Source organism: Mus musculus, chromosome 17, assembly GCF_000001635.26.
Source record: "Mus musculus strain C57BL/6J chromosome 17, GRCm38.p6 C57BL/6J".
NCBI lineage: Eukaryota > Metazoa > Chordata > Mammalia > Rodentia > Muridae > Mus > Mus musculus.
The window spans coordinates 35,647,773-35,674,396 of record NC_000083.6 but is presented as its reverse complement, the minus strand read 5'-3'; the positions used below and the strand labels follow the sequence as shown (position 1 = coordinate 35,674,396).

The window sequence follows — 26,624 nt, the reverse complement described above, 5'->3', positions numbered from 1 at the left end:
CATAGACATTTTGATTGATTGAGCTCCAAATGAGGGCAATTGTGTTGATCCACGTCATGTGAAGATGTTCTGCACTGATCATTATCTCAGTTTCGTGAGGAACAACAGAGGTCAAGAAACCCAGTTTGTCGCCGGGTGTGGTGGCGCACGCCTTTAATCCCAGCACTCGGGAGGCAGAGGCAGGCGGAGTTCTGAGTTCGAGGCTAGCCTGGTCTACAAAGTGAGTTCCAGGACAGCCAGAGCTATACAGAGAAACCCTGTCTCGAAAAACCTAAAAAAAAAATAAGAAGAAGGAAGAAAGAAAGAAAGAAAGAAAGAAAGAAAGAAAGAAACCCAGTTTGAGGTCTCTACATCTAACATAACACCACTAAGCTGCTTTAGTACGTCTCCGATAGGAGGCCCCGGAGCTCCTCCAGGTTTGCTGCCTCCTCCTGATCTGACAAGAGATTCACCTTGCTGTATAGGGGAGAGAGGCGCGGAATCAAAAGGTCTGACTTCGGATGTTTCTAGGGAATCCCAATGAAAAGCCACCTTTTCTCGGCCGGCCTTCTTGCGGTGCCTTTAGGGATTTGTAGTCAGAGCCTGACTCATAGTCTCCAATGTAGGCTAGAAGAGGACTACAATTCCCAAGATGCCTTGCGACAGGCGAGTGCATTGCCTATTCTAACCCCCTTTACTCTTGACACATTTCTCTGCTCTCCCTTCTCTTTGGACTGCTTATTGACTGGGTCCTGTCTGTGAAGTTCTTCGTGGTTCTCCCACCTTTTAGAATTCTCATCCTTTATTTCCAGGAGCCAATGCGAGACATTAGCACTGATTAGGCGACGGCTGGTGACCCGGGGTGCGCGAGGGGGAGCCGAGTGGTGAGGGGGTTTGAGAAGGGTAAGGGAGAGAGTTGAGCGAGAAGCGGAGTGAAAGGAAAGTCGGGGAGATGTGAGGAGCTCAGAGGCGTGGGTCTCAGTGAGAGGGGTAAGGCTGGCTGGAGGGAAAGGGATAGAAAGGGATTTAGGTTGGTAAGCATGAGGCAGTTTATAGCCGTGTCCCCAGATGAGAGCTAAGGATTTGACCCATTTGGACTGATCTGACCAGGAGGGTGGACAAGAGAGAGAAGCCTGGGCTCAAATAAGTATCTTTGTCAATGCTTAGGTGAACTTGAGATGTCATTGATATGCAAAACACTCGCAAGTATGAAACGATAAGTAATTCAGTCCACACCGGTGAGGATCTGGATTTGATCCTCAGGACCATACACAAAAATGAGACTAATTCCACCTCCTGGAGACTGAACAAAGGCTGAACTTCAAGGGCAGATATGGGATGAAAAGCCTGGTGGCCACTTGGGAAGTAAAGGCAGATGGATCAGGGGTTCAAATCCATCCTTGGCTCCATAGCAAATTCAAGGCCATTGTGAGCTGCATAATGAAGAAAAGAAGCAGGACACGAGGGGTTTGGGAGGAATAGGTGATAAGTGGCATCAGACAGGAAAGTACAGAAAGTGAACCTAATAGATCTGGAGTCAGTGATATAGGCCTGGGTCATGTGGGAGTTCTGACATTTGTCCCTCTCAGGTGATGGAGATCACCCCGGCGAGGGGTGGACTGAACCGAGCACACCTACAATGCAGGAATCTCCAGGAGTTCTTAGGAGGCCTGAGCCCTGGGGTGCTGGACCGATTGTATGGGCACCCTGCCACTTGTCTGGCTGTCTTCAGGTGAGGAGCCTTCAGAGCAAAGGGGATGTTTGGAGAATGTAATGGGGCCTGCAGACTGAAATTAGTTAGCACGGGGAGAGGCTTATTAGCCCAGCGTGAGTACCAGGGTGTTAGACATTACTCCAAAGTGTGTCAGTCCAAACCAGAAAGAGGTTGTGGGGACAGTGGGACTGCTAAGGACGTGGGAGATGGCATGAGACGTTTGAGAGACAGAGGTTGCAGGGTATTTGATCACATAGTGAACTCCAAGATTATGAACCAGAAAAACCTTGTTATTGTGGCTCAGCCCTAAGCACACACCTTTTTTTTAGCCAAGGGCTAATGTCAACCGTAGGTCAAGAGATGGAGCAACCAAGTAAACAGAAATTAGCAACGTTGAGTTGAAGGGAATTTAAGACAGTGTGGAGAATTCTCGGAGAGGGAGCTTTTTCTTTCTGGGATGTCATTGGAGAAAAAAAGGTCAGCTGGGTGCTTTCTCTGCCTCTCTGAGCAGTTGGGATGTTTGTTTTTTTTAAACCACAGGCAGATGAGGGCAGAGATGCAGGTGTGAGGTGGCTTCTGATAACATTTGGCCTCTGAACCTTACAGGGAGCTCCCCTCTTTGGCTAAGAACTGGGTCATGAGGATGCTCTTTCTGGAGCAGCCGCTACCACAGGCTGCGGTGGCCCTGTGGGTGAAGAAGGAGTTCAGCAAGTGAGTCCCGGGCGGGCGCAGCTGCTTCGAGCTTCCCAACAGCCACATTTCTCAAAGGACTTTTGTTTGGAACACTTGCAGGGTGCACACACAGAGGAGCTAGGGGAATCAGATGTGGGCCTTTCAACAGAGCCTGCCCTACACAAGGAAAACCCTCCAGAATACACCTGCAGAGGTTTCCACTGTGGAGAGTTGTGTCTCTTTAGCTGTATGCTAACTAGAACAAAACAAACAAACAAACAAAAAGACAAAGGGGAAAAAGCCGCCCCCGCACTCCCCCAACCCCAAGTTGATAGGTAGAGATAGGGAACCAGAGATTCAAGGATTATATCGTAAGTTTGATGTATTGTAAGTTTGAGGCTGTCCCAGGCTTCATAGGACCCTTCCTGAAACAAAACAAATGAAAAGGAAAAAAAAAAAAAAAAGAATTGACTTAGAAAACAAAACAGAGAAACCAACAACAATCAAAACGAACTAGGTTCTCCTTAGCATTGCAGTGCAGGTATCTGAGGTGAGAAACACAGCTTCGCCCTGCGACACTGTTCCAAGGGCCTCCCGTTCAGAGGAGATAGATGAAGCTCCCTGGAGGTCTCCTTGCTATTGGTGATACCCCACTCAACTCTGCTTCTGTCCAGGGCTCAGGAGGAAAGTACGGGGCTGCTGAGTGGCCTCCGTATCTGGCATACCCAGCTGCTCCCTGGTGGACTCCAAGGCCTCATCTTGAACCCCGTCTTCCGCCAGAACCTCCGAATTGCCCTTCTGGGTGGGTACGTCATTTCCCTCCCTTCCTGAGCTAGGCAAGGGGAACTGCTTATTACACTGGTGGGGGAGAATCTCCTGAGAGGCCTCCCCAGAGCCTCTCCCCATCCCCACCCCCACCCCTTGGAATGCTCCTTCAAGAATACATTGGACCAGGTGTGGATGTAGGGTGCAGAAAATGTCCTTTTCTTGTAGCCCTTGGGATGAGGGTAAAGACCTAGGGATGCAGGAAGCAGACAGGGTTCCTTACTCCTGTGTATCCTGGCCACAGGGGCAAGGCCTGGTCTGATGACACAAGTCAGCTGGGACCAGACAAGCATGCCCGGGACGTCCCCTCACTGGACAAGTATGCTGAGGAGCGCTGGGAGGTGAGGAGTGTGCCTCTGCTGTGCGCCCGTTCCCCCTGGGAGCCGAGGAACCGGCCTCCACTGTGCTCCGGTTCCCTGTAACCCTCGAGACCCCAGGCTCCTGACCCTTTTCGTCTCTAGGTGGTCTTGCACTTCATGGTGGGCTCCCCCAGTGCAGCTGTCAGCCAAGACCTGGCTCAGCTCCTCAGCCAGGCCGGGCTTATGAAAAGGTAAGGAGGGCAGAGCACGGCAGCTCTCCGCTCGGCCATCTCCTTGGGTCTCATATAAAATGGGTGTCTGGGGTTAGGAGGAACTGGAGAGAGCTGGCTGAGAGGAGGGGCCTAAGTGTGTGTAAGATGGACTCAGTGCAGCCTTTGCAAGCTGCCACCATCAGCCCGCTCTGTGTCTAGCACTGAACCTGGAGAGCCACCCTGCATCACTTCCGCTGGCTTCCAGTTCCTGCTACTGGACACGCCTGCCCAGCTCTGGTACTTCATGCTGCAGTATCTGCAGACAGCCCAGGTAAGAGCCAGGGCCTCGGACGGATGGCGTGCTCCTGTCCCGCTGAGTAACTCCCTCACTCCCTCTTCCTGTCTCACCTCCTGCCGCTCTGCCGCTTCCTTCCCAGAGCCGGGGCATGGATCTGGTGGAGATTCTCTCCTTCCTTTTCCAGCTCAGCTTCTCCACTCTTGGCAAGGTCAGTAGGGGGCTGGAGGGCAGGGAGGTGAGGAGAGGTTATGGAGGAAAACGGCAGTGACCACAGAACCCCCCGAGAAGGCAAAGCAAGGAGGGCACATAGGCTGGGTAGTGACCGGTGGACGTGTCATAGCCCCCAGCTGGCCATCTCTTCCCCAGGACTACTCTGTGGAGGGGATGAGTGACTCTTTGTTGAACTTCCTGCAACACCTGCGTGAGTTCGGGCTTGTTTTCCAGAGGAAGGTATGTACACCCAGCCACCTGGCCTCTAGGAGAGTCGGGTGCTGGGGTGCAGCTGCAAGACTAGGACTAGTACTTGGGTACTAGTACTAGTAGCTAGGACTGAGTACTTGGGTCATTTGAGGGAGGAGGTTTCACAGGAGGGTGGTTACCAGAAAGAGGACCCCATCTTGCCCTGTGTTCTTCCAGAGGAAGTCCCGGCGTTACTACCCCACACGCCTGGCCATCAACCTCTCATCTGGTGTCTCTGGGGCTGGGGGCACTGTGCACCAGCCAGGCTTCATTGTCGTGGAAACTAATTACCGACTGTACGCCTATACCGGTGGGTCTGTGTGGGGGTGAGTGGGTAGGGAATGCAGAGGGGAAGGACACAGGAAAAAATCCAGTTAGGACCGTGTTTCCTGGGTGGTTTATGTAGCTCCCTAGTATTTATTCCTACACTTGAGGGTGGGGCTGGAGGAAGGCAGGGCTGGGCAGCCTCCTCACTCCTCCTCCTCTATCCCTGGGGCAGAGTCGGAACTGCAGATCGCTCTCATTGCCCTTTTCTCCGAAATGCTCTATCGATTCCCCAACATGGTGGTGGCACAAGTGACCCGGGAGAGTGTGCAGCAGGCCATTGCTAGTGGCATCACAGCTCAGCAGGTATCCCTACTTGGAGTAGAGGTCGGGAGAGGGGCTGTGCTCATCCTGGGGGCCAAGGTATTCCTGTCACAGCCTCAGGTCTGTCAGGGGAGGTGGCGAGTCACCGGGGTAACCTGGAAGGTCATGGAGTGAGACGGTCTAGCTCTGAATCTGTCTCACTCCACAGTTCACGGCTGCCTTGTCTTTGCGAGCCTTACTCTGCTCCCAGTAAACAGCAGTCCAGGGGTGCTGGAAGACTAGATGTTAAGATGCTTAGCTTAGAGCCTGCTGAGATATGGTTGCTACTGCCATCTTAAAGAAAGAAAAACAAGGCAAGACTATGGAGAGAACAGATGCATCATAGAGGGACTCGCAGGAGGTGCACCTGAAAGTAACAGTAGAACAGGCCTGGGTCTTGTCAGGCTTGTGGCTAGGAGAACAGAGATGCTGTTTCAGTGACATTAGCTCAGATGACTTTCTACATTCTTCTTTTTTAAAGTTTTATTATACATAAGTACGCACCAGAAGAGAGCGTCAGATCTCATTACAGTGGTTGTGAACCACCATGTGGTTGCTGGGATTTGAACTCGGGATCTTCTGAAGAGCTGTCAGTGCTCTTACCCACTGAGCCATCTCGCCAGCCCGATTTTCTACATTCTTGTGTTTTCCTAGATAATCCATTTCCTAAGGACAAGGGCACATCCAGTGATGCTCAAACAGGTATGACTGGGTACCAAGACTCAGGGGGGCTGGCAGCCTGGGCACCTAGCCGCGAGAGGATGGATGAGAAGCCAGGTCCTATAGCCTCACCCTTGTCCTGCAGAATCCTGTGCTGCCCCCCACCATAACAGACCAGATTCGGCTGTGGGAGCTGGAAAGGGACAGACTCCGGTTCACTGAAGGTGAGTGGCTTCCGCTGACCTAATCTCAATCATTGGCTAAAGAGGTAAGGCCAGCAATTTCACGCAAAAGTTTTGTGCATTTCGTATTTGTTTCTCAAAAGGGAAGGAGAGGAAGACTGATCTTTTATTTTGGTATATTAGTAGCAGGAAATATGTCCCAAATCAGTGCAGTTTGAATTAAGCTAGGTGAGGGGATAAGAGGCAGGGTAATTCAGTCTTCTCTTTAGGTGGGTTTGCGTGGCTTTTCTTGTGGATTCTGCTGTCTTTTCGAGTGTCTGGATGCCACAGGTGTTAAAGTTGAACAGTCGACTATCCGTAGAGAATTAGTCCTAAGAACTGTGGCCTGCAGCCCCTGCCTGCATGCTGCTTGGAGGGGCAGAGACCACTGCAGCCCCTCACCTCCTGCCTGTCCCACCCGACCCCAGGCGTCCTGTATAACCAGTTCCTGTCGCAAGTGGACTTTGAACTGCTGCTGGCCCACGCGCGGGAGCTGGGCGTGCTTGTGTTCGAGAACTCGGCCAAGCGGCTGATGGTGGTGACGCCGGCAGGGCACAGCGACGTCAAGCGCTTCTGGAAGCGGCAGAAGCACAGCTCCTGAGCCGGCCAGGTCCAGCCCCGGGCGGGCAGCTTTCCAACTCAGATGTATTTTGTTTACACACCGGGATATTTCTTGTTTAATAAAATTATGGAAAAAAATCTACGCGGCTTCAGACGTCTGCCGGCGTTTCCCTACCCAACGCAGTGATACCCGCTTCTAGCCAGAAAGCCGGAGGAGCGAGAGTCTTTTACGCATGCGCCTGCGTGTCCCCGCCCACGCATGCGCGCGCACCTCGCCATGCACCTATCGGCTCTGAGTTCGCCGGGACGTTCGAGTTAGAGGCGCATGGCCGAGGTTGCGGGGGTGGGGGTGGTCCCAGGCTTCCGAACCCCAACCTTCGTGTCCGCGTCAGTGCCCGGTGACGGGCAGAGCTCCCGCCTTCTCTGGACGCCCTGGTTTCAGTGATTCCAGAGTGCTGTCCACACCGTGCGCTCCGCCCCTAGGCGGAAGGACGTAGAGTGAGAGAGGGTCCTGCGGATGGGAGTGAAGGGTTGCGACCTCCTGCATCCCATGGCCTCGTAGTGAGCAGACCTCCATCCCTTCCCAAACACTCCCGATGCCTCATTTGCCTCTGGCCTCTTTCCGGCCACCGCTCTGGGGGCTGAGGCCCTCATGGGGTCTTTCCAGGCCCCAGGCACTTTGTACACAGCCGGAGCCCCACGGCTCCCCTGTCTCTCGGAGGAACCGTGAAGCCAAACAGAAGCGCCTGCGCGAGAAACAGGCGGCCCTGGAGGCTGGGCTAGCTGAGAAGAGCAAGGTCAGGGGTCAGTCCTTGGGTCTCCCAAGACTTGGGAAGGGGCTGAAAGAGACTGGCGCAGGGATCCAGATGACTGTGGTGTATTGGGGATTGCAGCCTCCACCCCCACTCCGCAACACACACACACACCCTGTTTCCTCCCTGCAGATACCTGCAGTGCCCACTAAGGCCTGGAGTCACAAGGAGGTAGTATTGTATGAAATCCCCACCGGGCCAGGTGAAAAGAAAGGTAAAGTGTAGGGTGTGTTTTGCGATGTTGTTGCTCTTTGGTCTGCTAACATGCAGTTCAGTAGTGGATCTCTGTTCTGCTTCCACAGATGTTTCTGGGCCCCTGCCTCCTGCTTACAGTCCCCAGTATGTTGAAGCGGCCTGGTACCAGTGGTGGGTGCGAGAGGGCTTCTTCAAACCAGAGTATCAGGTCAGTGCGCGGCAGAGGGCTTCTATGAGGTCCTTAAGACAGAGTGAGTGGCCCTTGAACTTGGTGGGCACAGGCTAACTTCACAGTTGATGTTTATTTCTTTCGGCCCCTGGTTTTCTTTTTGCCTCCCCCGTGTTGGATTTCAATAATAATAATAATAATAATAATAATAATAATAAATTTGAGACACTGTTTCTCCACGTAGTCCTGGCCGTCCTGGAACTCTGTAGACGAGGCTGGCCTCAAACTCAGAGATCTGCCTTCCTCTGCCTTTTCACACGTGTGCCACTACACCTGGCCTTCTTGAAGTTCTTTTTGCCCCAAGGCACCAGAGGGTGCTGTTCCCCTAGGCAACAGCAACAACTAGTTCTCCCTCGCCTCTGACTTCCTCATTCCTTCCAGGCAAGGCTGCCCCAAGCTACAGGGGAGACCTTTTCCATGTGTATCCCACCTCCCAATGTCACCGGCTCCCTGCACATTGGCCATGCACTCACAGTGGCGATCCAGGACGCACTTGTGCGCTGGTGAGAGGCGGTGGGGCCACTGCAGTTCCCGAAGGGAAGGCTGGAAGTGAGGATCAGTGAGCTCAGAGTCCCCATGGTGTTTCTGTGGCAGGCACCGGATGCGTGGGGATCGCGTGCTGTGGATCCCCGGGTCTGATCACGCAGGAATTGCTACACAGGTGGGTCTTGTGCCCCCCTCTGCTTGGTTGAAAGTGCCGTCTTTATGTGAAGCCTGACTAGCTTTCATTTACACCTGATCCCATTTCAGGCCATGGTGGAGAAGCAGCTATGGAAGGAGCAGAGGGTGCGGAGACATGAGCTGAGCCGGGAAGACTTCCTCAGGGCCGTGTGGCAGTGGAAACATGAGTACGAGGGCAGGGCCAGTGGGATTGTCAGCACTACTTCTGACTTGTAGCATTTGGTTTTTCTGGCCTTGTGCTTCACTGTCTCGGAGCAGAGGGAATGATGTCTGAGCCAAGAGTGTGTGTGTGTGCGTGTGTGTCACAATGTGCACATTTGTCTGTATACTGTGCTCATGTTAGAATGCACACACGTGTGTACTATGCTTGTGTTGGGATGCACACTTGTGTGTCCTATGCTCATGTTAGGATGCACACATTTATGTGTATATGGATGGATATATACAAATGTGTGGTTTATTTAACCTCCTTGTCTTATTTTCCTTTGGACTTCATCACCTCTCCCATGCCCCTGGGCCTTCCTATGTCTGTGGTGGTCATGTGCTTCTCTCTCTCTTTCTCTCTCATTTTCTCTCTCTCTTTCTCTCTCTCTCACACACACACACATTTTTCACAAAGTGGCTGCTCCCGATAGGTGTGTACAGGCCTTGGCCCATGGGCCTCTTGCATCCCAGTGTAGCTGTGAATTGTAAACTTAAAACCTTTTGAGGACTTTTTGCTTTACTACATAATTCTCAAATGTAAACTTTGTACATGGCAATGACCTGTTACGGTGTTATGCAAAACGAATGCATGTATGTATGTGCATGTATGTGCCTCCAACCAGTGGGCTACAGCTTAGACACTACTGGTTGTAGCCTAAAATAGCCATCCATCCTGTGTGTCTCAGAGAAGCCAAAGGTTTAGATAACCCTGCAGAGACCTTTCTGTATCTTTTAAAGCCATAGGACGCCCCACCCCAGGTGTGTGGTTCTATCTCCATCAGCGGGGTCAGCTCTATGCGCACTTTATTTCCTCCGGTACCTGGCATTGGCGAGCACCTATGGTTAGTGCTGGGAGGTGCTCTGGTCATATTTACTGATAGAAATCTCTGGTGCAGGAAAGGAGGGGAGATCTATGAACAGCTGTGTGCTCTGGGTGCCTCTCTGGACTGGGATCGAGAGTGTTTCACCATGGATGCCGTGAGTTCATGCCACAGACCCTGTGGGTTTGGGCGGGTGGGGGGGTGTATGTGTGCTAAAGACCAGTGTGGGAAGTGTTGGTAGAGGGATGAGGGAATCCCTGAGTTCAGCAGAGGGAGGGAGGACGTCAGGTATGGACATTCAGATCGTTCCAGGGCTCCTCAGCAGCTGTGACGGAAGCTTTCGTGCGACTCTACAACTCGGGATTGTTGTACCGGAACCGCCAGCTTGTCAACTGGTCATGTACTTTGCGATCGGCCATCTCAGACATTGAGGTGAGGGAGAGGAAGAAAGACAGATTGACGGAGTGAGGTCCTTGCGGCCGCCACAGGTGTCTGTATTTGATTTTTCTCAAGCTCCAATCACTCTGCTTCTCCACGTGCCAATCAGAGGGTGGCATGTGACCTGTGGGGACAGTGGAAGAGCCACAGAGTTCCCGCTGTGCTCAGCAGAGCGGTCTGCCATGGGAGTGAGCTCCGTGACTTTACTGTGGGTGGGAGGGCACGGAAGCAGGGTGGAGAGCTGTAAGGAGCCCTGGATGTGAGCACCACAGAGAGACTTCTCTTTCCTGCCTCCTCAACCCTCCAGGTGGAAAGCCGGCCTCTGCCTGGCCGCACGGTGCTGCAGCTGCCCGGATGCCCAACCCCTGTGTCTTTTGGGCTCCTTGCTTCTGTTGCTTTCCCTGTGGATGGAGAGCCTGGTGAGTGTGGTCCTGAAAGTTGCCCTCTTCCCCTTGCTTCCCGTTTTCTCAAGTCTGTGAGGTTTCCGGGGCCCCTGGTAGGTTTGCACTGTTGTGGGTACTTATTCTGGAGGGGAAGAAAAGGTACGAGGTCCTCTTCATTGGGAACCTAGTGTGACTCTGTGAGGTCTTCCACTAAGAGATCAGTTCTGAGCTAGTGACAAGTGTACCTGAGATCACAGCCTTTGGGGGCAGAAGTGGGAGGATTCCAAGTTCAAGGCTCGCCTGGTCTACATAGTAAGTTCCAAGCCAGCCACAGCTACATGAGGCCCTGTCTTAGTAAAACAATGCAGAAGATTAGTTCTAAAGTGTAGTTTGTTAGTTACCTGCACTCCTGATAGTTCAGAGCAGAGAAGGAGGCAGGCTGCTCCCCCTCCCCCCTCCCCTCCTCCTTCCTGCTCCAGCTCTTACTTACTTCCCCTGTGTGGGAGAGAGGGCAAGGGGTGATGGCTGACCTCAGTGCTTGAATGCTTGTCTCCAGACACAGAGATTGTGGTGGGAACCACCAGGCCAGAGACCCTGCCTGGAGATGTGGCTGTGGCCGTTCATCCAGATGACCCGAGATACACGGTGAGTAGGGTGTGCCTGCACCAGGCCCTCCCACCCTACAGTGCCCCCTTTCTTGTTAGACGCTCCTTCTGAGACCCCCCCTCAGCTCTGCGGCGGCTCTCACTAACCATGGCCTCCAGACCAAATGCAGCTGCTGCCCTTCTGGGTATCAGCCACACTAATTGGCTTATGCTTCCTATGGCTGCCTTCACAGTGATAGCAGTGAGGGATTGTCCAGGGACTGCTTCTTGGCTCACTCAGAAGTCTGATGCTAGGTCTTGCTCTAACTCCTGCCTTGTGATCTCTACCCTCTTGCTCTAGGGTTCTCATGGCCCAAACCCTCTGTCCTATACTCCTGCCTGTTCCTAATGGCTCACCTTCCCTCTAGCATTTACATGGGCGACAGCTCCGTCATCCTTTGACAGGACAGCTTCTCCCCCTCATCACAGACACCACTGTTCAGCCACATGTGGGCACAGGTGTGTGGAAGTCGGGTCCAGGGAGGGAGGGAAAGGAACAGGAGGAGAACATGAGAGCTGGGGGTGGGGATGATGGAGGCAGGAGGGGATGAGGGTGGGATGTGGGGATGATGGAGGCAGGAGGGGATGAGGGTGGGATGTGGGGATGATGGAGGCAAGAGGGGATGAGGGTGGGATGTGGGGATGATGGAGGCAGGAGGGGATGAGGGTGGGATGTGGGGATGATGGAGGCAGGAGGGGATGAGGGTGGGATGTGGGGATGATGGAGGCAGGAGGGGATGAGGGTGGGATGTGGGGATGATGGAGGCAGGAGGGGATGAGGGTGGGATGTGGGGATGATGGAGGCAAGAGGGGATGAGGGTGGGATGTGGGGATGATGGAGGCAGGAGGGGATGAGGGTGGGATGTGGGGATGATGGAGGCAGGAGGGGATGAGGGTGGGATGTGGGGATGATGGAGGCAGGAGGGGATGAGGGTGGGATGTGGGGATGATGGAGGCAGGAGGGGATGAGGGTGGGATGTGGGGATGATGGAGGCAGGAGGGCATGAGGGTGGGATGTGGGGATGATGGAGGTAGGAGGGGATGAGGGTGGGATGTGGGGATGATGGAGGCAGGAGGGGATGAGGGTGGGATGTGGGGATGATGGAGGCAAGAGGGGATGAGGGTGGGATGTGGGGATGATGGAGGCAGGAGGAGATGAGGCATGAGATGTAGTGTTTCTTAAATCCCAAAGCCAAGGTTAGTGCCAGTCTCAGAGCAGCTGTTTCCCCCAGGGGCAGTGAAGGTGACTCCTGCTCACAGTCCAATAGATGCTGAGATAGGGACCCGGCATGGCCTGACCCCACTGAGTGTCATTGCAGAGGATGGGACCATGACATCCCTCTGTGGAGACTGGCTGCAGGTAGGTGGAGCCTTGGTGGTACCCTGTCTCCTATAGGTGCCCTCTGCCCTGCCTCCCCATCTAGTCTGAAGCCTCTGATATTGTCACGTTCCCCCAGGGCCTTCATCGATTTGTGGCCCGGGAAAAGATCATGTGCACACTGAGGGAGCAGGGCCTATTCCGGGGCCTACAGGAGCACCCCATGGTACTGCCCATCTGCAGGTATCCCCATCTTAATCCTTCCTTAGGCTCATCCCAAGAGAAATGGACGAAGCTTACGAGGGACAGCAGGATGGGCTCAGTACCCTGACCAGAGTGTAGGCTCTGTTTGAGTTGGGGTCCTGTGACCCACCCTGGCCTGTCAAGTGTGGGATCATAATATAAAGGGTGCCACCAGGCTGGGCTTCTGTGAGACTTTGTCCAGCTGTTCCTAAGTGCACAGGGCCTCTCACTTGCTGTCCTTGCAGCCGTTCCGGGGACGTGGTGGAGTACCTGCTGAAGAGCCAGTGGTTTGTCCGCTGCCAGGAAATGGGGGACCTAGCTGCCAAGGCAAGGCCCCGTATGGGGAGGGACTGGGCCTCGAGTGGGAGCTTCTGAGAAGTGTGATACAGCTCAGAGAGGAGAGCTCCTGTCATAAGGGCTCTGGTAGCGACGGGCTAGGGGCCTGGAGGGCTGGCCTCTTCCCTTGTTCTAGCCCAGAATCTTCTTGCACAGCATGCAAGGTCCCTTCTGAGGTTTTTGATGTTTTGGGGGGAGAAAAGGAGATGGCTTAGCAGGTGAAGGCACTAGCTGCTAAGCTTAGCCTTGGGACATCCCCCAAACCCGAATGGTGGGAGGAGAGAGCCAAGTCCCCAAGTTGTCCTATGACCTCCATACTTGTGTGTGCATACATCATATGTGTACACAAATAGTATACATACATGCAGAAGTTTTAAAACTTTAAAACTATTTAATTGTGTGTGTGCTATGTGAAGACAAGATGAACTCAGGCTGTCACTGTGTGAGCCAAGCTCTTTGCTTGCTAGGCTGTCTCACTGGCCACCCTTCTGAGGTTTTTTGTTTGGTTGGTTTTGAGACAGGGCCTCACTGTGTAGTCCTGGCTGACCTGGAACTCACAGGGCTCCTCCCACCTCTGTCTGGGATTAAGGGCATCCACCACCTTTTTTAACAGGCTGTGGAGTCAGGGGCTCTGGAGCTCTGGCCCTCCTTCCACCAGAAGAGCTGGCAACACTGGTTTGCCCACATTGGGTAAGGAGGCCTTCCATGAAGGTGGGAGGGGGACCCTGCGGTCAGGTCGAGGTGTCAGCGGTGTCCTCTTTGACAGGGACTGGTGTGTCTCCCGGCAGCTGTGGTGGGGCCATCAGATTCCAGCCTACCGGGTCATCGGGGAGAATGCAGAGGTCAGTGAGAACCAACTGAATGTGGTAGAGAGAGCCTCAGTCAGGGTCAGATAGAGACCTGGCAGGGGGCTCTGTGTGGAACCTAGTGTGTGACAGTTCCCATGAGTGTCATTTTCTTTCCTCTAGAGGAGTCTGCTACTCATCACTCAGGAGACAGTGTGAAAACCGAGAGTCTCACACCCGTCCTCTGCTTCTCTCTCCTCAATTTTTTCAGGATGACAGGAAGGAATGTTGGGTGGTCGGACGGTCAGAGGCTGAGGCCAGAGCGGTAGCAGCAAAACGGACAGGGAGACCAGAGGCAGAGCTGACCCTGGAGAGGGGTGAGAAGCCGGCAGGGCAGATCTTTGGGGGCTGCTGGAATCGGGGTGGGATGGGCAGCAGGGCCTGGAGGCCTCAGGCACTAGGGCTCCAGCCGCGCACTTCCCTCTTTTGTCTCCAGACCCTGACGTCCTGGACACTTGGTTCTCTTCGGCTCTTTTCCCCTTTTCTGCCCTGGGTTGGCCGCGAGAGGTGACGTGGGTTGGAAGGTGGGCATGACACAGGTGGGCAGCGACTGGATGTGGCAGACCTGCCCCTTACTGCTTATCTCATCCTAGACGCCAGACCTTGCTCACTTCTACCCCCTCACCCTCTTGGAAACGGGTAGTGACCTGCTGATGTTCTGGGTGGGCCGCATGGTCATGCTGGGGACCCAGCTCACTGGGCAGCTCCCCTTCAGCAAGGTAATGTACTCAGACGCCTGTCCCAGAGTCACCCTAGCTCACTGAGCGCAGAAGCCGCAGGCCTAAGTCCTTCCCGCTGACGCCTCCGTGTCTGCAGGTGCTTCTTCACTCCATGGTTCGGGACAGGCAGGGCCGGAAGATGAGCAAGTCCCTGGGGAACGTGCTAGACCCACGGGACATCATTAGCGGGCAGGAGCTGCAGGTAAGAACAGAGGCTTTAGCTGGAGATGACAAGGTCTGTGGAGAGCACAGGGAGGGAGTCTGACCCGTCTCTTGTCCAGGTGCTGCAGGCCAAGCTGAGAGACGGTAACTTGGACCCTGGAGAGCTCGCCGTTGCAGCCGCAGCACAGGTGAGACCTGTGGCCTTTGTCCTGGCCTCTTGACTTGACTGCCAGCTTCCTCCTCAGCCTCCATGGCACTGGCCACACCTCTCTTCCTTTGGCTGCAGAAAAAGGACTTTCCTTACGGGATCCCTGAGTGTGGGACGGATGCCCTGAGATTTGCACTGTGCTCCCATGGAATCCTGGGTAAGCCTCGGTGTGTGGCGTGGCAGAGGGTATCTGTGGACAGCTCCACTGACTGAGGATGGACTCCTTGTTCTCTCCCCCCAAGGGGGCGACCTGCACCTGTCTGTCTCTGAGGTCCTGAACTACCGCCATTTCTGCAACAAGCTCTGGAATGCCCTGCGCTTTGTCCTCCGTGCCCTGGGGGATAACTTCGTGCCCCAACCAGCAGAGGAGGTGTGAGGACAGCAGCAAGCCCGGAGGGGTGGCAGGGACAGGGGGTCCAGCTATCCAGGTCCTCATGCCCTCCTGCTGGCAGGTAACCCCCTCCTCTCCCATGGATGCCTGGATTCTAAGCCGCCTGGCCTTTGCAGCCAGCGAATGTGAGAGAGGCTTCCTGAGTCGGGAGCTTTCGCTTGTCACCCACACCCTGTATCATTTCTGGCTCCACAATCTCTGTGATGTCTACCTGGTGAGTGGTGGGGCCCAGCCGGGTGGTGTGTCCTGGAACTGAGTGGTGGTGGTGGTCCAGAGCTCTGTGGGTACACCCAGTGCCCCCTCATCAGGGAAAGCATGTTCCTCCCTCCCTGACTGGGGCTCTGTAGTATATAGCCCAGAGCTGTTGCCAGCCTGTCCTAGTGAGGAAGAAAGCTGGAAGAGTCTAGAAACCTGTCAGGGAATGAGGGCAGTGGGGTTTCCTCAGCCCCAATCGCTGCTGCATTTAAAATGAGTAGCTATACACTGGGGGTAGGGGTGGGGGGTGGGGGATCAGTGTGGTGGTTTCAGGCGAGGGTCTTTAAGCAGTGTCCGTGACAGTCACTAACCTGACTTGTCCACCTCAGTTTCCCACTCAGGGTCATTCAGGATAGGCAGGGGCAGCTGTGGCGCTGATACCCCACGTCTCAGCGTTGTTCCAGGGCAGCGAGCATGGCTCCTTGGTGGACCTGTCTGGGCAGGGTGCTCAAAGGCTCTGGGTTCTGTCCCTGGCACTGCAGACAAAAACACTGCCCCCTTCCTCTCCCACTGTTTGGGGATCACTGGGCCTGTTCACACGCGGGTCCGGGGCTAGCATGGTGTCTAGCACGGTGTCAGTAACTTAGCATGTACCCCAACTCAGGATGTAGTGTGGCTGTTGTGTTATCTGCCAGCTCTCTCCTTAGGAAGCAGTGAAGCCAGTGTTGTCGAGCGTGCCCCGTCCCCCAGGACCCCCTCAGGTCCTGTTTTCCTGTGCAGACGTGGGTCTACGCCTCCTTGCCCCGCTGATGCCCTTCCTGGCCGAGGAGCTGTGGCAGAGGCTGCCCCCCAGGCCAGGCGGCCCCCTTGCCCCCAGCATCTGTGTGGCCCCCTACCCCAGCACCCGCAGCCTGGTGAGTCATGGGCAGGGGTCCGGGAAGCAGGGCGGCCTCCTGAGGGCTGAGGTGGTGACTATGTTAGCTGTGGAGCTTTCACACGGGATCCCAGCTCAGGTGGCCCTGCTTGCCAGGTGAGTATCCACCCGCTGAGCCGCTTCCCCATCCCCACTTTGCTGTGTAACCCTGGCTGTCCTGGACCCATCCCACCTACTCTGCCTCCCAAGTAAGTGCTAGGATTAAGGCCTGTGTCACCGTGCCCAGCCCTACTGTTTTTGATGCTGTGTCACTGAATTGCTGTTTTCAGCCCCAAGAATTATTGTGAGTTTGAGGTCACCCATAGTCCACATATTAAAGTTCCAGGACAGCCAAGGACTGCATAGAGAGACCGGTCTCAAAAAGAGAAAAGAAGAAAGTCTAGGGCTGGAAAAGTGGCTCAGCAGTTAAGAAAATTTCTTCTGGGTTCGAGTTCCATACTGGTGGCTCATAGCTGTCTGTAACCCCAATTCCAGGGAATCTGGCAGACACGTGTGTTACATATGAATACATGTTTACAGAATATCCATACAAAGTAAAATTGTTCTAGATTTTGGGCTTTGTGTTTTGATAGCGTTTATATTTCTAGCTCAGTTGGGATTGGTTGGTACCTTCAGGATGAGTACAGACATTAGCCACTGGTTGTATAAACCCTTAGGCAACACCTCCCATGCTGCCCTGCTCCTGGAGGTGGAGCAGTGTGCACACTGCTGAGGAGATGATGGAGGTGGAGAGAGGGTAGAGCCAGGAGCATCAATGCCCAGTTTCTCTGCTGACTCTGCGTTTCTTCATCAGGAGTTCTGGCGCCAGCCAGAGCTGGAGCGCTGCTTCTCCAGAGTCCAAGAGGTTGTACAGGCATTGCGGGCGCTCCGAGCCACCTACCAGCTCACAAAAGCCCGACCCCAAGGTGAGGCTGGTCCTGGGTGGATGCGAGCACGGCAAGAGCTGATGCTCACACTGACTGTTTCACTGTCCCTGTCTCTGTTAGTGCTGCTGCAGTGCTCGGACCCAGGAGAACAAGGCCTAGTCCAGCCCTTTCTGGAGCCTCTGGGCATCCTGAGCCACTGCGGGGCTGTAGGATTCCTGTCCCCAGGGGCAGCAGCTCCCTCAGGGTGGGCCCTGACCCCACTGGGTGACACCATGAAGATCTACATGGAGCTGCAGGTGACCAGAGGGGGTTGGAGGAACCGAGGAGGAGGAGGAGGGGTAGAGGCTGGCCAGGCTGCAGGTGTCTGACTTCTCCCCTGTTCTGTAGGGCCTGGTGGACCCCCAGAGCCAGCTGCCCCGGCTCACTGCCCGAAGGCAGAAGTTACAGAAGCAGCTTGATGACCTGTTGAACCGGACCATGTCAGAGGGTCTTGCAGAGAGGCAGCAGAGGGTAAGGCTGAGGACGCCTGAGTTCCTGGCAGGGCGTGGGCTGGGAGGCCAGCTCACCCTTTCTCATCTTTTCTCCTTGTCCAGATTTCCTCCCTCCATCTGGAATTGTCAAAGCTGGACCAGGCAGCCTCCTACCTACAGCAACTGATGGATGAGGCTCCCAGTGCCAGGGAGCTCTGAGCCCCACTCACAGCCCAGCGAGCATTCCTCCTCAGACCTGCTTGCTATTGGTGCAATGGGACCTCAGAGGTGACATGGACCACCTTCCTCATTCTGTAGGAGGGAGCAGGTCGGAAAGTGCCACGATTCGAGAATGAGGAGGAGATGGAGATAAAAGGATAAACCCCAAGCACGCAAGTGTGAGCCTTTACTGCCCTGTGCCCCGCTCGACTGTCTCGCCTCTCCATTGCCTAACAACACACGCACAATTTAGCTTCATTTTGGACACAAAGAAGAATGGAAGTAATTTTCCCAACTTATCAAAAGGAGTTTAGCCTAGCTGATCAACAACTCAGGCTGCAGCGCCTTTCTGTTACAGTAGCAAAGTTTCAAACCTGGTGACTTTGACAAGTGCTCCTGTTTCGGGCAGAAGTACAGGGTTTGGGCTCCGTGTCTCTCCTCCTTTCAGCCTTTTTTTCCCTGCCACCCTGACACACTGACCACATCCAAGGTCCACTTGAGCTGCCCCCATGTGTCTGCACTCTTCCTGAAGAGAAGGCTTCCTGATTTCCTCCCTCTGGGGTCAGTGGGCAAGACGGCCAGTTTCAAAGCCATCAAATGCAAGGGAGAAAAGGATAAAAGGGAGCCATGCTGTGCTGGGGTAGCAAAGGGGCCAGGTCAATCTTAGAAAGATTCAGTGAAGCAAAGACTTCGGGGAGGGGCAAGAAAATGTCCCACCTAGAAGGAACGCTCAGAAAAGCTGACATAGCACATTCTTGGCACTCCGGGTACCAAGGAGGCTATTGGGGGCGGAGAGCATGCAAGGGGAGGCCCAGAGATGAAGAGCGAGTGGTATGGTGAACTGTGCTGGTTACTGGCTGCCTGCCACTCGAGCCTGCAGTAATAAAGACGTCTGTGATTACAGAGGTTAGCATTGAAAGAAACATGGGGTCTCGTGAAGCGTTGGACTTCCCTAACACTAACTACTTCTGTCTTGTTGGAAAGCATCATCACATGGCCAGCATAGCTGCAAAGGCAGGCAGGCATTCTTTAGAAGCCAGGTTTCCAGCTAAGATGTGCATAGCTCTTAACCAGGCCTATGAAACTTTACAAGCCTGGCCTACCACCCCAGTATCAGCAAGAGCTGACCGCCATCCTCTGTCCTGCAGGGTCACCTCTGGTGCCCGTTTCCTGTTTGGTCCCCAGAAGAGCAGGTTTGGAGACCTTTTGGGGGAGACAACTGATTATTCAAGCTCCACACCTGAGACTAGTGTTGGTAAAGCAGATTACACACAGTTCGTGGGTCTTTTTAGACTCTGCCAGGCAAGGTTCCAGACACATGCTGGACTTGCATCCAGCCTAGTACGTTTGCCGCCCGCTCTGCCCACTTAGCAAGAGAAACTGGCTGTTGCCATGAGACCAAGGCTTTAAGACAGAAAACTAAGGAGTGGACCCTTAAAAAGGCCTTGTACCTGGTGGGGCAGAGTTAACTGGGAGGAGTAGTCAACAGCCTCTAGGCTAGCAGGATGTTATGGACACTGTAAGGACACACTCTTGGCCACTAGGATAGTAACATCTCCCAACCCCAAAGCTGCCCTGACCATAGTGACCAGGCCAGAGGCAGGCTGAAGGGTCTGTCTGAGGTAGAAAAGTAGTGGTGAATAGGGTAGTCACACTAACAACTACATCCCTACTTTAACCACTGGAAGCTGGACTGGGACCCAGGAAGACCATGATGCATGTGCACAACCATCAGACTTCAAAGCCCAAGCGCTAACCCCTTGTTCTCCCGACCCTGCAGGAGTGAGTAGTCCCTGCTACCCCAAGATGCCCTATTGCTTCTGGGGGCTGCCCTGAAAGTGCCTTCTTTATTGACAAGCCCTAGCAGAAACAGAAGTGCTTGGTAAACCTGCAACAGTTCATCCAACTTCACCAACAAGGAATCAGCCCACCTACCTCTCAACTCATGCCAAGATCTGCTCAGCCTCTGACTAGCTTGTTTGTTTTTACGTACTGATACTTCCCACCAGGGGGTCCCTTTTTTTTTGGGGGGGGGGGCTCTCTGCCAGTTTATATTGAAATCAGGTCCTTATGCAGAAGACACCAGGTGTTCCTTTCTTAGACCCACGATCAGAGAGATCTCCATGAGTAAGGACACAGTGTAGAGGAGCCTCTGCCAATGATGCCCATCTGTAAACAAGATACTGGAGCTCCAGAGCACCCTTGGAGATCTTACTGCCCTGGTATGGGTACCTGTGTCTTCTCCTTTCTTATTAGGACCAAGAAAGAAAGGGGGGGGGGAGTTATTCAGATTAATGAATTCCCTTGCCTATATAAAATCCACCACTCAAAAACCAAAACGGGAGTAGAGGTTCCATTTAAACTCCCCCCCCCCCCCTAGAATTTATAATCTGAAAGCAAGCCAGCACTCAGGGTGAATTATTTACCACAGGTGCCTGTGATCCAGAGGATGTAGAAGGCTCTTTTCTCCTCTGCTTATTTGTGTCATAGCAACTGGCAACTAAAAACAATGGGGCAGAAATGAAACCACACAGCAAAGATGAAAAAAAAAAAGAGAGAGAAAAATAGGCATGGAGATGCTGAGTGGAAAGAGCTGTGAAGACCCAGTGGACCACTCAACTCCAGCCCCTCCCTCCGAAAGCAGGGAGCCTAAAAGCTACTGGCATCAGCTTGTCCAGCACTTAACCCAGGGCTCCTGCAAACTCAGGCTGCAGATAGAACCCAGGGCCTTGTACAGGTCTAGACAAGCCTTCAACCCTGGAGCCCCACCATAGCCCCACCCACAGTCCCATATGCTCTTTTATGCTTCCTCAGCCAAGCCAGGGGAGAACTCCGCACACACAAGAGGGTAGGGGTAGGAGTGCCTGGAGTCTGGAGATCCTGAGTTAGAGGAAGGGCTATGGGAGGAGAGGTCATTTGTCCACTGACCCTGCTCGCCTCTAGCAGCCTCCAATAGACTTTTCAGGCTCCTTCCACCTCCAACTCAAAGCAAGCTTGGCAGCACTTCCCTCCATATCAGAAAACTTCGAGACTACTTTGGATTTTCCTAAGCTACAGTAGCTTAGGAACCAGCAACGAGGGGCTGAAGAGATGGCTCAGCTCTTCAGAGAACCCAAGTTCCAGTTCCAGTCCCAGCACCCAGGTCAGGTGGCTCACAATTGCCATAACTAGGGCTGATGCCTCTGGCTGCAGGTGAATGGAAGCACACATGCGCACATAAAGCTAAGCAACTCTTCCCTGCCCCCACACAGCCCACCTTCAGCTGCCTACCCTCAGCAGTTCATAGCTCCAGGGCAGAGAACCAGACAAAGGAAGCTAAGAACCTGCTCCAAGGCCCTTTCTTGGGTGTAGTGAGTGAGTCTGCTTCTCCCACCCTTCCTCCCCAGTGCTTTGGTTGTCTGGTTTGTTCTTTCTGCTTGGGACTGGTGGCTTAATGCTCCACTCTGGTTCTCAAGAGAGAAACCTCAGTCCGGTCACAAGAGCTCCTTACTCCTAGTGGGAGTGGAACTGACTGGGGCTCCCATCAGCTAAACTTGATCAGGGTGTCCCCTTGCTCGGAAGGGGCTGTTGGAGAGCCAAAAGAGCGCTACTTCTGAGTCCTTCTGCCAATTTTTCAGTTAAGTATATTTCCTTGGATAGAAGTCTCAAATCGTGGACAAGAAGTCCCATAAAATATAATGGGGTGTTGCTGGTCACCTAAGGACTGCTGAATGTGTCCCCTGGAGAACGGAACATCCGGGAGAAAAGACCAAACTGTAGAACCAGAAAAGGAACAGCCCCAAGGAGGATGTCCCTAACAGGAAGCTGGCTTGGGTATTACACAGGGTCCCTGGGTCTTCCTTGTTCACCTATTGGCCTGTTTAGAAGCCCCGCCCCTACACCTTCCTGCTATTTCTAGAAATGTCTTCTGCGAACAAGGCGCACCTATCTCAGGCAGACGGCTTTCTATTTTCCTTGTCTACGATGTCTCTCTAACTCTCTCCCTGTCTCTCACACAGAGCTATGGTGAACACCAAGGCATTCACTCCAAATTAACCACTGTACTACACTAGGAAATTAGCCTGGAAACTGCACCCTGATAACCCCATAAAGCCATTCAAGCTGGGCTGAAGCAAAAACCCTCAAGCCTCGGCCTCCAGCACATCTGTGGTCTGCACACCTGACCCATGGGGCCCCTCCCTGCTGGTACAGGCCAAGGACAAGCAATAGAGTGCTGGGGTCCACTGAGGACCTGTGGTCACTTACCTCTCCCTGATGCTCCGTGCTCCAGGACAGTTAGAAAGAAGAGAGAGGCAAGGCAAACTTCTCCTTCTGCTTCCCTCTTTTCTATGCTTTCTCATCTTCAGAGAAGCTCCCTGCTGGAGTGGCATGAACTTCCAAGGGAGTCGGCTCTTATATGGGGGTGATGATATCTGGGTGGGGACTGGGAAGGACAAGAACACTCATCTCAACATTCCCAAGGGGTCTGTCAGGTCTAGCTTACAAGATTTACTCAATGAGAAGCCAAGATAATTTGCTTTTTGACACTGGGTCTCACTGTCTTAGTCAGGGTTTCTATTCCTGCACAAACATCATGACCAAGAAACAAGTTGGGGAGGAAAGGGTTTATTCGGCTTACACTTCCATACTGCTGTTCATCACCAAGGAAGTCAGGACTGGAACTCAAGCAGGTCAGGAAGCAGGAGCTGATGCAGAGGCCATGGAGGGATGTTCTTTACTGGCTTGCTTCCCCTGGCTTGCTCAGCCTGCTCTCTTATAGAACCCAAGACTACCAGCCCAGAGATGGTCCCACCCACAAGGGGCCTTTCCCCCTTGATCATTAATTGAGGAAATGCCTTACAGTTGGATCTCATGGAGGCATTTCCTCAAGTGAAGCTCCTTTCTCTGTGATAACTCCAGCTGTGTGAAGTTGACACAAAACTAGCCAGTACACTCACTATGCAGCCCTGGCTATCCTGGAACTCAGTCTCTAGACCAGGCTAGACTAGATCTCAGAGATCTGCCTGCCTCTGCTGCTGGAACGCTGGAATTAAAGGTACGTATGTGCCCCTAAGCCGAGCTTGTGAGTCAGGTAAAAATAGGAAGAGGACTCTGGATTCCCAAGAGGATTTCAACTGGTAAGACTAGGTCCTTTCTGTGCATCAGTCTGTCCCAAATGTGCCACTTGTCATGTGTCCCAAATGACGGGCCCTGTGGTACATCTCTCTGGAGTTTAACCACACTGTTCTCAGAAGAGTCAGAGGATGCAGGCATTGATGCAGGCATTGCCACCATCCCTGTCTTGTGGGTGAATAGAAGCTTGGAGAGGACCGACCCTTTGTCTAGGACACCTGCGATCAACCACAGGTGCATCACACCTGCAATCACAGGTGCATCACATCTGCGTCCACATGGACAGGTGCCATACACTTTTAACAACTGCCTCCCTACAGCACAGGGGAACCTATTGGTCACTTCTCTGCCGACCCCTCACTTACCTCTGAGCTTTCTCTACCTGGCTTTCCACCCTGATCAGGCATGCAGGCCACACAGGACACTGGGGTTGCAATTAAAATCCTGCTTAAACCAAGACCCTGTATGGTACCTGGTTTCTTGACTGCTGTTGGACCCCAGGAGAACGACCCTCTTTAAGCCTTCTAAGAGAAGAGAATGAGGTCTGTTATGGTCATTCAGGGTTGCTACAGGCAGCATGTGGAAAAGCCAGGAGTGTAGAGACCTACAGCAGCATGGGTGTTCAAAAGAGCTCAGCTGGAGAGGCAGGTATGCACTCACAGATGTGTGTGTGAGTGCATGTGCACATGCATGTCTGTCTTTTTGTCTGTCAATCTGTCTGGACTTACTTCACTTATATTCCAGGCCTCTGTGGTGTAGAGGGAGAGTCAGTTGTCACCCCTGCTCAGTGAACAGGAGAAACAGTCCAAGACCCTGGCATGCAGTGCCCTTTTGGTCTGCCCTGTGCTCACAGATGCACTGGACACACTGAATGAATCACTGAATTCCACGTTTATTAGCTTGCAGCAGGGCAGGAGCCTGCTAGATCAAGGCGTGTTCACTTCCCAAAAGCTGACTGCTCCAGGCCCACACAGGCTTCAGCTGCTTTCAGGCTCTGCAAGTAAGGTAGTGTGGTGGTCCTTTGTGAAGAAGGGTGACATTGGTCCCTGATGGCAGATGGAGGAGGAGGCAGATCTGGGGAACAAAAAATGATCCGAGGATGAGGTCTAAGATGGTACCCCACTCCCTGCTCCACTCAGCCAGCCCCCAGCAGAGACCTGCAGGCACCCAGAGAAGCGTGCAGTACCACTGCTATCCCGCTACCTAAAAACTACCTTTTGGAGCATGTCCAGAGCACTGGAGTTCTGGGAGGTCTTGTCCTGAAAAGTCTCGGTCAGCTTTACCTGCAAAGTCACCTTTGGCCCTGGGAACCCAAGAACGTGGCTCAGGACCCTAAAGTCAGGGCCATGTTACCCCTTCCTCGGGGGCAGGGGGCACACATGTCCCATATCCCTTCCAGACTCCCTTTCCTCCACTGCTGTCTCATCAACTCCCAGAACAGGACTGGGAACTAAGGAATCGCCTCTCCTTCTCTCCCCTGTTCATGCCAGGGATCTAGCTTTCCACCCTCCAGCCTCACCTGCGTGTGAGCTGCTGAGGAGGGCCAGGAGGAGGAAGAGGCGCATCAAAGACTCCATGGTGGCTACCCCACGTCTCCAGTGCCAGAAGAGATGTGGAAATGGGATCTCTTTACCCTGGCTCCTTAGCACCAGTGTTGGGGGCACCAAGAGAACATGGCAACTGGATTTTCTAGTTTCCCCAGAGCACTTCCTATGACCCTGGAGAGGGCCACTCACTAAATCCTGGGCAATTTGGAGGGTACACCCCACCCCCAGTGTGCTTCAGACCTCCAGGAGAAAGTGCTTGAAAAAGAGGCAGGAACAAAGTGGGGCGGGGGCCTCCTGCAGGTATCTGGGCCCCACCTAAGCCTGGGTCCTTTAGAGGTTCTTGAGGGATTAATGATTAACTGTTCTTAGCTGTGATCATTCCTGACAGGGAAGGGTGCTGGAATGTGGGCCCCAAGGAAGGGGTGGATGAGGCCCAGCTCCTTCTACAGCCAAGGGATGTCTTAACGTCCCCCAGCCTCAGTGGCTTTTCGGGCAGTGAGGAGCTTCCATCTTTGAGATTTTATTTTTATTTTATGTGGGTGAGTGTTGTGCCTGCTTGTATGTATGAGCACGACATGTGTTCAGTGTTCACAGAGGCCAGAAGCAAGTATCAGATCCCCTGAACCAGATCTGCAAATGGTTATGAACTCGTGCTGAGAATTGAACCCGCGTCCTTTGGAAGATCAACAAGAGCTCTTGACCACCTGAACCATCTCTCCAGCCCTGATGCCAGACCTTTTACCTGAGTGTTAGCAATGAACTCAAGCCCTCATGCTTGTATGGCAAACACTTTGAGCTCAATAATAATTCTTATTGTTTTGTTTCAAGACAGGGTTTCTCTGTGTAGCCTTTGCTGTCCTGGAACTCGCTCTGTAGATCAGGCTGGCGCAGAACTCACAAAAATCCTCCTGCCTTTGCCTCTGGAATGCTGGGATTAAAGTTGTGAGCCAGCACCACCTGGATTCGACCATATTTCTTTTTTTTAAAGATTTGTTTATTTATTATATGTAAGTAACAATGAGCTGTCTTCAGAAACCCCAGAAGAGAGCATCAGATCTCATTACAGACGGTTGTGAGCCATCATATGGTTGCTGGGATTTGAACTCGCGACCTTCGGAAGAGCAGTTGACGCTCTTAACTCCTGAGCCATCTCTCCAGCCCTTCGAACATATTTCTAAACAGTACCTATGTGTGGTAGATGCTGACCACTACTGCCATCTGGTGATGTGGGCATACTCTTCACAGAGATAGCTGAGCCATGGGGGAAGTGGGAGTGCTAGCCTCTACCTCATATGAGTACGTTACATGTGAAGCACACACACATGAAGCACATACATATGATGCACACACATGAAGCACACACATGAAGCACATACATGTGAAGTACTGATAGTGCTGAGCAAGCCATCTACTGTTAATCCCTGTTGCTCTTGCTCTGCTCTGGATCATCACAGGAGGCAGTATCCCATGGCGAGAGCCAAGAGCTGGGTGGCTGTCCCCCAGGCCCCATGATTAGCCCATCCTACCCATTTTTTTTTTTAAATCTCGTAGACTTGCCAGTTCTGAGGGAGATGGGTTTGGGATGCTGCTGTAACCCCTGACATTGCCACCATTAGGCTGCCAGCCAGCAGTGCTCATGAGGTATGGAGCCAAAATGGCTGAGAGCGTCTTCCTCTTTGACTGTCCCCAAATGGCTCCTTCCCAGGCTCCTGTGTCTCAGTCACCCTCTCTCAGTGGGACCACTTTCAATAGAGGGCTTCTTGGGGTCAGAGGTTTTCCTGACCTACAGAATAGTGGGAAGTGAGCTGTCAGTCACCAAGAGGGACTGACACTACCTCTAGTCCCCTACTGCAGGAAGGGACCTGGTATCTCTGATCACCTTTTTCTCACACATAGAAATACCAAAATGGAAGAGAAAAAAAATACAGAAGTGGGGCTGTCTAAAGCTATGAGAATGGTCTGGAGAGATGGCTCAGCAGTTAAGAGCACTGACTGCTCTTCCAGAGGTTCTGAGTTCAATTCCCAGCAACCACATGGTGGCTCACAACCATCTGTAATGGGATCTGATGCCCTCTTCTGGTGCGTCTGAAGACACCGACAGTGTATTTATAAATAAATAAATATT

General features: G+C 53.2%; 3 protein-coding genes across 10 annotated transcripts; 2 read left to right on the top strand and 1 right to left on the bottom strand.

Annotated features, from left to right (window-relative positions):
• The first annotated feature begins 646 nt into the window (after positions 1-646).
• Positions 647-6,669, top strand: Gtf2h4 (general transcription factor II H, polypeptide 4). Of its 4 annotated transcripts, none has more exons than XM_006523669.3 (14): positions 647-863; positions 1,569-1,711; positions 2,300-2,404; positions 3,040-3,171; positions 3,435-3,531; positions 3,652-3,740; positions 3,921-4,032; positions 4,139-4,207; positions 4,366-4,449; positions 4,636-4,768; positions 4,958-5,088; positions 5,740-5,787; positions 5,891-5,969; positions 6,395-6,667. In XM_006523669.3, the coding sequence occupies exons 2-14, from the start codon at positions 1,572-1,574 to the stop codon at positions 6,565-6,567; spliced, it is 1,392 nt and encodes a 463-aa protein (XP_006523732.1). In that variant the 5' UTR covers positions 647-863; positions 1,569-1,571; the 3' UTR covers positions 6,568-6,667. The 4 variants fall into 4 exon arrangements, with proteins under 4 accessions (XP_006523732.1, XP_006523731.1, XP_030105364.1 ...); XM_006523668.3 differs by having other exon boundaries at positions 647-882; XM_030249504.1 differs by having other exon boundaries at positions 648-841; positions 3,040-3,167.
• An 88-nt stretch (positions 6,670-6,757) lies between these two features.
• Vars2 (valyl-tRNA synthetase 2, mitochondrial) lies at positions 6,758-18,763 on the top strand. 5 transcript variants are annotated; one of them, XR_003952175.1, is made up of 29 exons: positions 6,758-7,324; positions 7,472-7,553; positions 7,642-7,742; positions 8,145-8,266; positions 8,358-8,424; positions 8,514-8,611; positions 9,545-9,626; positions 9,782-9,901; positions 10,215-10,326; positions 10,847-10,935; positions 11,303-11,393; positions 12,167-12,294; positions 12,392-12,495; positions 12,741-12,822; positions 13,445-13,521; positions 13,620-13,673; positions 13,888-13,993; positions 14,113-14,183; positions 14,270-14,395; positions 14,493-14,597; positions 14,677-14,745; positions 14,844-14,922; positions 15,008-15,135; positions 15,218-15,370; positions 16,059-16,265; positions 17,079-17,190; positions 17,272-17,447; positions 17,539-17,661; positions 17,745-18,741. XR_003952175.1 is itself a non-coding variant. In XM_011246589.3 (29 exons), the coding sequence occupies exons 4-29, from the start codon at positions 8,181-8,183 to the stop codon at positions 17,838-17,840; spliced, it is 2,763 nt and encodes a 920-aa protein (XP_011244891.1). In that variant the 5' UTR covers positions 6,758-7,331; positions 7,472-7,553; positions 7,642-7,742; positions 8,145-8,180; the 3' UTR covers positions 17,841-18,763. The 5 variants fall into 5 exon arrangements, 3 of the variants coding, with proteins under 3 accessions (XP_011244891.1, XP_030105896.1, NP_780346.3); XM_011246589.3 differs by having other exon boundaries at positions 6,758-7,331; positions 13,598-13,673; positions 17,745-18,763; NM_175137.4 differs by having other exon boundaries at positions 6,805-7,324; positions 13,598-13,673; positions 17,745-18,763.
• A 5,064-nt stretch (positions 18,764-23,827) lies between these two features.
• Sfta2 (surfactant associated 2) lies at positions 23,828-24,689 on the bottom strand. The gene is made up of 3 exons (NM_001163194.1): positions 24,472-24,689; positions 24,167-24,255; positions 23,828-24,026 (listed from the first exon to the last, which is right to left on the bottom strand). The coding sequence occupies exons 1-3, from the start codon at positions 24,527-24,529 to the stop codon at positions 23,940-23,942; spliced, it is 234 nt and encodes a 77-aa protein (NP_001156666.1). The 5' UTR covers positions 24,530-24,689; the 3' UTR covers positions 23,828-23,939.
• Positions 24,690-26,624: the final 1,935 nt, after the last annotated feature.

Excerpts from the sequence above, each read along its gene's own strand:
- Sfta2 (NM_001163194.1), bottom strand. The coding sequence starts at position 24,529 with ATGGAGTCTTTGATGCGCCTCTTCCTCCTCCTGGCCCTCCTCAGCAGC. Across the intron at positions 24,256-24,471 it reads CCTCAGCAGCTCACACGCAG|GGCCAAAGGTGACTTTGCAG; the intron begins GTGAGGCTGGAG and ends TTGGGTTCCCAG. Across the intron at positions 24,027-24,166 it reads CTCTGGACATGCTCCAAAAG|ATCTGCCTCCTCCTCCATCT; the intron begins GTAGTTTTTAGG and ends TTTGTTCCCCAG.
- Gtf2h4 (NM_010364.4), top strand. The coding sequence starts at position 1,572 with ATGGAGATCACCCCGGCGAGGGGTGGACTGAACCGAGCACACCTACAA. Across the intron at positions 2,405-3,039 it reads GTGAAGAAGGAGTTCAGCAA|GGCTCAGGAGGAAAGTACGG; the intron begins GTGAGTCCCGGG and ends GCTTCTGTCCAG. Across the intron at positions 3,532-3,651 it reads ATGCTGAGGAGCGCTGGGAG|GTGGTCTTGCACTTCATGGT; the intron begins GTGAGGAGTGTG and ends TTTCGTCTCTAG.
- Vars2 (NM_175137.4), top strand. The coding sequence starts at position 7,124 with ATGCCTCATTTGCCTCTGGCCTCTTTCCGGCCACCGCTCTGGGGGCTG. Across the intron at positions 9,902-10,214 it reads CGGCCATCTCAGACATTGAG|GTGGAAAGCCGGCCTCTGCC; the intron begins GTGAGGGAGAGG and ends TCAACCCTCCAG. Across the intron at positions 14,184-14,269 it reads CCCTGGGTTGGCCGCGAGAG|ACGCCAGACCTTGCTCACTT; the intron begins GTGACGTGGGTT and ends ATCTCATCCTAG.